This window comes from Poecilia latipinna, unplaced genomic scaffold (assembly GCF_001443285.1).
Source record: "Poecilia latipinna isolate Pla-1442-1.1 unplaced genomic scaffold, P_latipinna-1.0 Scaffold1349, whole genome shotgun sequence".
Classification (NCBI taxonomy): domain Eukaryota; kingdom Metazoa; phylum Chordata; class Actinopteri; order Cyprinodontiformes; family Poeciliidae; genus Poecilia; species Poecilia latipinna.
Window position 1 is genome coordinate 171,724 of NW_015113965.1, and position 8,312 is coordinate 180,035.

An 8,312-nucleotide genomic window follows, 5' to 3' on the forward strand; every position below is an offset into this window, starting at 1 on the left:
TTATCGTCAGAATTATCAATTACTAAAATAATAATTGGTTACAGACGTAGATTTTATTGAAAACTAGGAATGCTGTAATAAGGTATAAACTTTGTGGTAAGTACAGATCCGACATAAACACAGGACACTAAAACAGTGTTTAACAACTGTGGTGCTATTTTTATTTGACACCTCAAGACCTCAAGCTGACATTGTCCAACCTTTATTTATGAAAACTATTCTTCTTCTGTAGTTCACAAAATAAAAAATAACTTCCTAAACTACCAGATACCAAAATAATACAAATGTTCCTGCAGTGATGCACGGTGGAGGCAGCTTCAGGACTGATGCAGCTGAAAATAACAGGAAACCATTAAAGGCTGAACTGGGAGCAACACTTATGCCACAACTGCCTTAAAGTGGTTACACTGCCATCTGGTGGACACAGGGTACCATCACACTCAACTGCTTTATGTACATTTTAGATTTTTTTAAAAGAAATAATTAATTTTTAGATAAAGCTGGAGAAATCAGAGCAAACATTGAGCTGGATAAGGAATAATATTCCATTAACTAGTTTGATTAATTAAAAAATAATCAATAAGGTGTGTAAACCTGCAAAATAAAAGTTTAAATCACTGGAGTTGTGTTGATTTTTGGCCTATCCTGTGTACGAGGTGTACTTGAATGCACCATGAAAGCGCAGTGCAACCACAGGTACAATTTGCATATTCAAACCAAATTTTAAAAAAGATTAACAGTAGTTGTGTGGTCCCTCCTGAACAGTCCTAAATGCGCTGAGCAAAGCTCCGAACAGCCGGATCTGGACTGCAGCTCATTTCTGCTCCAGTTTCAAGAGATCCAGATCCGATCCAGTTCCGTTTCGGATCGTTTTGTAATGAAATAAAACCTTGAGACGATCTGCAGTGATCAGATCACCTTTAATATGGTGGAGATTTACAGTCTGACTCAAACACTCAGATACAGATTTAAAGGTCAAATATTGAGACACAACAAAGGAGAGAGAAAAAAAATACACGGGAGCAGGAGGTTATATATGAGCTGTGCAGAAAATGTACAAAATAACAGAGGCGTGGGTCAAATAAAGGCAATACATTATTACGATACAGGATACATGAAATATTACACATATGAATGTATGTACAAACACAGATAGATACTGCATAATGGAGGCTTCCTTAGGTCTGAAGCATATAGGTCAAATATTGAAGACTTTTTATAGTGTAAGAGAGAGTAACAATATATATTTATATCTCTATACATAGAATACTTTGTGAAACAAAGGCACTGACTGAGGATGAAGCGCTTCATGCTGGGTTTGGATTTCTAACTGAATCTGAACAAACGTTCGGCTCCATGAGGAAACGCTCAGGGAGTTTCATCCATTTCCAGAAGCGCTGAATGCTGGACAACTACATTTCCCAGAGTTCCATGTCTGACTTGTGCAAAACATTTAAACCAACAGGAAGCCTGGAGCAGATTGGATAAACCTCGCGGTGAGACCTGAGCGCGCGTTTGTGGTTAAAAATGTTTAAAAAACGGTTTCATTTAAGCCTGGATGTTGACCTGAACGTTCCGGAAAATGTTAATCATGCTACATTCCCTTTGGTATCCTCAGGAGTAAAGCTTCTTAGATGGCTTTGGTTTCAAAAGTTTGGTTCAATTCAAGTCTGTTTCCTCTAAAATCTGATGAAAACGATTTTTTTTTTTCTTATTCTGGAAGAAGCGCTACTAAAGTTGGCTCAGTTTGGGCTGAACTGTTAAAACCATGTCAATTAAAAGGCATCTATGAATGAGATTTTCCATTTATTTTCCTTATTTTATATATACATTAGCTGCCTTACACTGTCTTACTTCTGCATTTTGCTGCTGGACGGGTTGAAGGATATGGAGACACAGAGGAGGATGTGAGCCTTGCTAAAATAAACTTTTATCTTTAAATCTAGTGCAAACAGAGCGCAGCGAGAGTTACCATTTAAAAATTAAGTGCTAAAGTTTTAATTTGTGCCAGGTTAGTTTTATAAAGTGGCTCCAGAAATCTAATCCTAAATGTTTCTGTGCTTTGGCAAATCAAACACCTTAAAGTGAAACAAATCTCAAAGTTTGGCTTTAAACTAATAAAGTAAATGTGGTCGATTTTTAAATATTTTCCCTTTTTTTTAAATCTTTTTTTCTTTTTAAAGCTCCATCAGTTTAAGGCACTGTCTGTATTTTACCCCCCTGACAAGAAAAGAGCAAAACATCAGAAGAAAAAAATAAAATAAACTAAAACGAAAGGAAGAGAAGAGAAAGATCTGGCTCAGAGACGAAGCTTTAAAATATACAAACAAGCAGCTGTTTTCACTGAATCGACTCGACTTCCAGGCTCGTAGTAGGATGATGACGTCACTCTGTTGTGCGTTTATGTTCATGGTTTTTATATTATACCCTGTCTGCTTGCAAAGCAAATCTTCCCCGCTGCGGGACAGTTGAAATGAACTCAATGGAGACGGATTAAAACAGCAACCAAACAACCAACCAGTGACTCGTCGACCCGGCTCGGCGTTCGGGTCGGAGCGGAACATTTGTGCGCTGAACACGACAGCGGGAAAAACACGCGGCTGGTTCAGTGTTCTCGTCGTTTTCTTTTTTTTTTTTTTTAAATGGAGCTAAAATGGGAAACAAATGAGTGTGGAGCTGTGGAGTGCAGTACCACCTTTGGCCTCTAGGCGTCGACTTGGATTAGGAGTCACTCAGGTTTGTAACTGCTGCCCCCTTGTGGTGAACCAAACAGCTCGCATTCTGTCCTGTTATACTTAAATTCACTTCCAACCACCTCAAACTGCCTGTGTGCATCACCAGCGATAAAAAGTGTTTTAAATGAATGTTTTTAATGCTTTATGAACGCTCCACACGTCGTTTTGTTGCTTCTCACCGTTAAATCTGAAGGAAAAATGACTCAAAATATTTCTCTTCCATTTTTATGGGTTAATTTGAAGACTCTTGATACCTATATGAGGAAGTATTACAATAAAATATATGCTGATCATAAAAATTATTTAATAAAAGAGGAAATATTTCTCCAGCTGTGATAAATCGTCCCGATTGTCTTCTTGAGCCAACACCACCAAACCTGAACTTGTCCTTCGCCCGTTCTTCAGTCTAACCCTCGTTAGTCGCTCCAGTCTTTACGGTTTTCCACGGATGAGTCCGAGTTTCAGTCCAAGTTGGAGTCCAGGTGTCCCGGCGGTCCTATTTGTTCTCTGTCAGGCAGGTTTTCCTGTTGGGCAGCGAGGTGAAGGGGAATCCTCCGTTCCCAACGATGGGACGGTTGTCCATCTGAGGAGAAAAAACATATCAACTCAGAGACCTGGAACGATCTGAAGTTTACAAAACTGAGCCATCGGGTCAAGAAACCTGTGGTAAACTTTGTATTTTCCCAATTTAACAGAATCATTTGGGTAATAAAGCCGAGAGATTTAGTCCAGATTTAATCTAGAAAGCTTAGCAGATGTTGACCACCAGGGGGAGCAAAAATACCTTTCTATCTAGAAACTGGTTTTCTAAGTTTCATGGTAGATAAATTTCCATTTATTATGATAAATTCATACAAATGATTTTTAAAAACCTCAAACTGTCCAATTTGTCTCATGTCTTTACTATTTACTATTCTTCTACATGAATGAGCATCAATACATTTCAATTAATTTGAAAATATGTTTAAATGCAGATACTGAGTCCAGTTTATTGATAAAAAAAAAAAAACCCACTACTTTATGTGACTGGTGTCATAAATAAGAATATTAGTGATAGGAATGGTTTTAAGAGCTGAACATTACTGTTATTTTATTTAACTGCTGAAGTTTTACATGTTTTAGTTTTTCTTCTCATTTTAAAAAAACTCAAACATTATTTGCAAAACTAAAAATCTTAAAAGGAAATTTCTTTAGAATTGAACTGAACATCAAATTAATAATTATTAATAATAAATCGTTGTGGCCTAATAACTGTAAAGTCTCTCCAAAGGCCTGATGGGAAAGCGCCACTATAAGCCCTGCCCCCGACTTTGATCAGATGAATTCATGGTGGAACCATAAAAAAATAAATACATAATAAATTAATTTTCAGCATCAGCTGTTAGAGGTTTGAATTTTAACCATTTAATGAAATTTCTGTATAAAATAAATAATTTAATTAATGATTTCATGAATTATTTATTTAATTTTGTCCCTTTTGAGCTTCCATACTTCAGATCAGCGCTGCTACATAAACAGCCAGTATTTTTTTTATTTATCAATTCTCATATTTTCGTGCTTGCTGTCCTAGTCAAAGTATGAAGGAGAAGGAGTCAACCTGTGTGTTTTCACTGAAGTGTAGAAAGTGTTGCCGCATCGTCCGGCCGTTGGACTTGACCTGGTAGGTCAACGCCGCCTCTTTATGCGATGGCAGTGCTGCCGCCACAGCGCCGCCTGCAGGCAGCGCCTGGTAGTAGCAGGCGGCTTTGGCCTGCAAGTGGAAGGAGTCCGGGTCGGTTCTGGCCTGGCCGTGATTGACGCCGTTGGGAAGTAGCGTGGCGGTGGCGGTGGTTCTGAACATGCAGTCCAGCTGGTCGGGGAGCGGGGTGGGCTCGGGGGTTTTGAAGGCGTTCTGAATGGTGGGGTTGGGCTGGAACCCGGACAGCGGCGGCTGGGCGCCAGCGCCACTTGAAATATTCGGGGCATATGGTTCTACAAAGTTCTGGGCTGGGCTGGACTCGCCCCACTGGGAGCCTTTAAAGATAAACACCGGGTTGACGGTTCCACCCGCGTTCTGGTCCGGGTCCGTTAAGTCTGTAGGGCTGCTTTTAAAAACTTGGTGCTGACGACACGAAGGGTTAAAGGTCATGTTTGTGGAGCTGCCCAGCTGAAGTGAAGACGGAACCGGAACCTGCAGGCCGTTGAGCCCAGCAGAGGCCATGGGAGGGAAGTCCAGGTGGCTGAGCTTGGCCGACCCAGAGAGAGGCGGCGGCTGGATCTGGTTCTGGATCTGGTTCTGGATCTGGTTCTGGATCTGGACGGGCCAGCTGAAGTCCTGCTGCCCGGCCGGCTCTGGGTTGTGGTTCTGGATCTTGTCCAGCGGTTCGGGGAAGGCCAGGCCGCCCTCGCTCTGCAGCTGCTCTGCCACGTAGGTCAGGATGTCGCTGCTCAGGATGTCGTTCAGGTCGTCCTTGAACACCTGGTTGCCGGTGGTGAAGTTGATCAGCGAGTTCTCCCAGCTCTGCAGCTCCTCCGGCCCGACGTCCACCGCCTCGATCAGGTCTGCGTCGCCGAACAGCGACTCCAGCGTCTCCACCATGTCCTGGATGGTGGGGTCCATGCGGAGCAGCGGCACGCTGGGCGCCGGCTCCGCCTGCAGCTCTCGGGGGACGCTGACTGTGGCGTGGGTGTCCTGGAACGCCACGTCGCTCAGCGAGCTGATGCCGTTGGGGCTCTCGTGCTTGCAGTAGGCAGCGCGGTCCTGGCTCAGCAGGCAGCCCAGCAGGGAGTTGGAGTTGCTGGGTTCTCCCTCCATCTTCCGGAGCTTGGGCGCGGAGCAGAGGTCCGGGACTTCCAGGCTCAGCGGCAGGTCGTACAGCTGCGCCTCGCCAGTGGCGAAGTTGAAGGGCAGCTGCAGCTGGCGCAGGCGCAGCTGCTCCTCCCCCTCCTCGTTCCTGCAGAGTGACAAAAGCAGCCGGGTCAGGACCAGAGCCACGGAGAAGTCTGAGTCTCCGGTCCGGACCAGAAGGACTCACGTCAACGCTCGCTGCCGCGCCACGATGAACTCTGGCCGCCCGTCCTTATAGACCAGCCGGGCGTTGGACTGGACCCAGACCCAGCGCCGATCTTTGGTCAGCAGTCTGAAGAAGGTGAAGCCGGTTTCTCCGGTTCTAATCACTGCAGACAAGAAACACGATTTAAATCACCAGTATTTAATACAACGGATCAAATTCATCAGGATACATCGACTGACATGTACCAGTTATCAATAAAGTGGATCAATATCTACAAACATTCACCCTTATTAATTGAAATGTATCAATATGCATAAATGATCTGAATGATTCTGGAACATTTAGTAGTTTATAGTTCCATTTACTTCGTAGATGTTTGTCGGCGCAGTACATCATGTCGGCGGCGTGAATGAAGCTGTAGCCTGAACCCTTCATGGAGATCTCCACCTCGTTGTAGCCCAGAACGATCTTCCCTCTGTGGACACAAACACGTCAGCTTCCTGCAGCGGTGGCTCGTCGTCCTGACGGCCGGTCGGCGGTTTAACTCACCTGCCATCGATACCGATGGGCGTGAAGTCCAGCTTGTGTTTGGTCTGGAAGATGAGGGTCTTAGTGCGGATCTCCAGGATGGACGGCTGCTGCAGCGGCGTGGCGATGGCGAACAGAGCCAGCTGAGGAGGAACCAGCGACCCGTTCTCCGATACCCGGTTCTGCCCATGGAGTAACTTCAGCCGGCCACGGAAGTTCAGAGCCTGAGGAGGAAGAGATGCAGCTCAGAGGGACAATCTGCACGGCGGCTTCAGGAAGAACAGGAGCAGCATCTTACTAGGAAACCAGACGAGTTGTCCAGCAGGCAGCGGAAACGACAGCAGAAGTTTCTCTCCAGGAAGGACGAGTTCTCAGGAGGGATGGTCTGGAGGTCGTAGGCCACCACGTTGGTGCTGATGTCAGCGCTGTTCTGCTCACCTGGACGGGCGAGGGAGCAGACAACACAGTCAGGAAGCTTCAAACTAGATTTAGTTCTTAAAAAAACCCTGACGTTTTTCTGCAAAGCATCATGTAAAAACAATAAAACCTATAAAAAAAACAAAAAGAAAGAAGAGAAGCCAAACAGGAAAGTGAGCAACAAGAAGGACTACAGCTAAAGAAGCAAACATCATTTAAAACGAGAAATAAAAAGAAGCAAAACCAAAGTAAACAAAACTGAAGTAACCAAAATATCAGAAAAAAATGTCAAACAAAACCTTCTTCCATAAAAAAAAAGGAAAGAAAGAGATGCAGATAAAGGAAACAAAGTGTTTTTGAAATGCATCTCCAACCCACAGAGAGAAAACTCTGAACCATAACCATGAATCAGAGTGACATTTATGTAAAACAAGCAAATTACAAGCAAAGCAAACATAGAAAAACAAACAAAACAAGGCTGGTTGGAAGAGCAGAGAGAAAACAGACAAAAAGAAAAGCATTTAAACTAAACACAAAACGGATCCGAAGCTGAAGAACAGACAATAGAACAACTGAAAACCAGCAAAGAAAACAACAACAAACCAAAAATAAAGATGAATAATCAGTGCAAAGTCATTCATTAAGTCCTGTGAATGTAAAAGGAAACACTGAACAGCAGAGTGAGGATGAATGGTGCGTGCGTGAGGCGTTCAGGTGCGTATTCCTGTGTCAGACTTACTGGGACTCTCGGAGCTGTCTGCATCGGGGTTGAAGGAGAAGTGAAGCTGGCGTCTGAAGAGCGCGCGGTCGTCTGCGTGGATCAGCTCAAACACGCTCTGATGGACGACGTCCGACTGAATGACAACAACAAATCAGTCAAATGTTTCTGTGAGTCCGGCGCCCCCTGGTGTCTGTGTGCTAAACATCTAAAACACAGAGGTTGGTTCCTGCTTTCATCTCTCCCTCAGCAGATCTCAGATCAGCTCCAGAAGAGCTAATCACTAATCGCTACAGCAGCTGGTTCGCTCCAGCAGCTGCTGCAGACTTCCTGGATCAGCTGGAAACACACACCGTGTTGTGTGTTTGTGTGATCCACGTGTTTCCCCCCCGGGAACAGTTTTTTATCCCCCACCCCCAGCCTCAGATTGCAGACATGTTTAACCCCGGTTCAAACGGATGTGTTTACGAGTCAAGAGTTCAGAGCCGACAAAGAGGTTCAGTTCTCACGCACTCTCATGTGATTCAATGCAAGTGTGTGTCGGAGTGTGTGTGTGTGCGTGTGTCAGTCAGCATGTCGTCCAGCTGAGACTTCATCTGCCACGCAACTAAAAGCAGAGAAAACACCTGTTTTTAGAGTCCTGATGGCAACAAAACAGCCTAAAAGTTGTATAAACTTTAATCTGAGCATTTATTTACCAGAGGAAATAATAATTAATAACATGTGGACTTTGGAACGCTCCACTTGGACTTTAACTGAGCCAAACACTGAGCTTCTCCAGGTGGGTGAAATTAACGGTGAGCATGTGAGAAAGCTTCTCCTGTGAGCTGATGAGCACGGTGGAGGATGTGTGGTGATCAGGGCCGACTGACCGATGTCTTCCTGATGATCTGAGACGTTGCTGTGAGGAACACCGTTCCT

At 44.3% G+C, this 8,312-nt stretch overlaps 1 protein-coding gene across 1 annotated transcript; it reads right to left on the reverse strand.

Moving 5' to 3' along the window:
* Positions 1-2,620: 2,620 nt before the first annotated feature.
* Positions 2,621-7,545, reverse strand: LOC106961916 (aryl hydrocarbon receptor-like; the record flags this gene model as incomplete). The annotated part of the gene is made up of 7 exons (XM_015056020.1): positions 2,621-3,318; positions 4,333-5,668; positions 5,750-5,891; positions 6,094-6,203; positions 6,278-6,480; positions 6,555-6,694; positions 7,413-7,545. Coding segments are annotated over 7 exons (2,151 nt in total), but the record flags the coding sequence as incomplete, so codon positions are not given.
* Between the last annotated feature and the right edge of the window lie 767 nt (positions 7,546-8,312).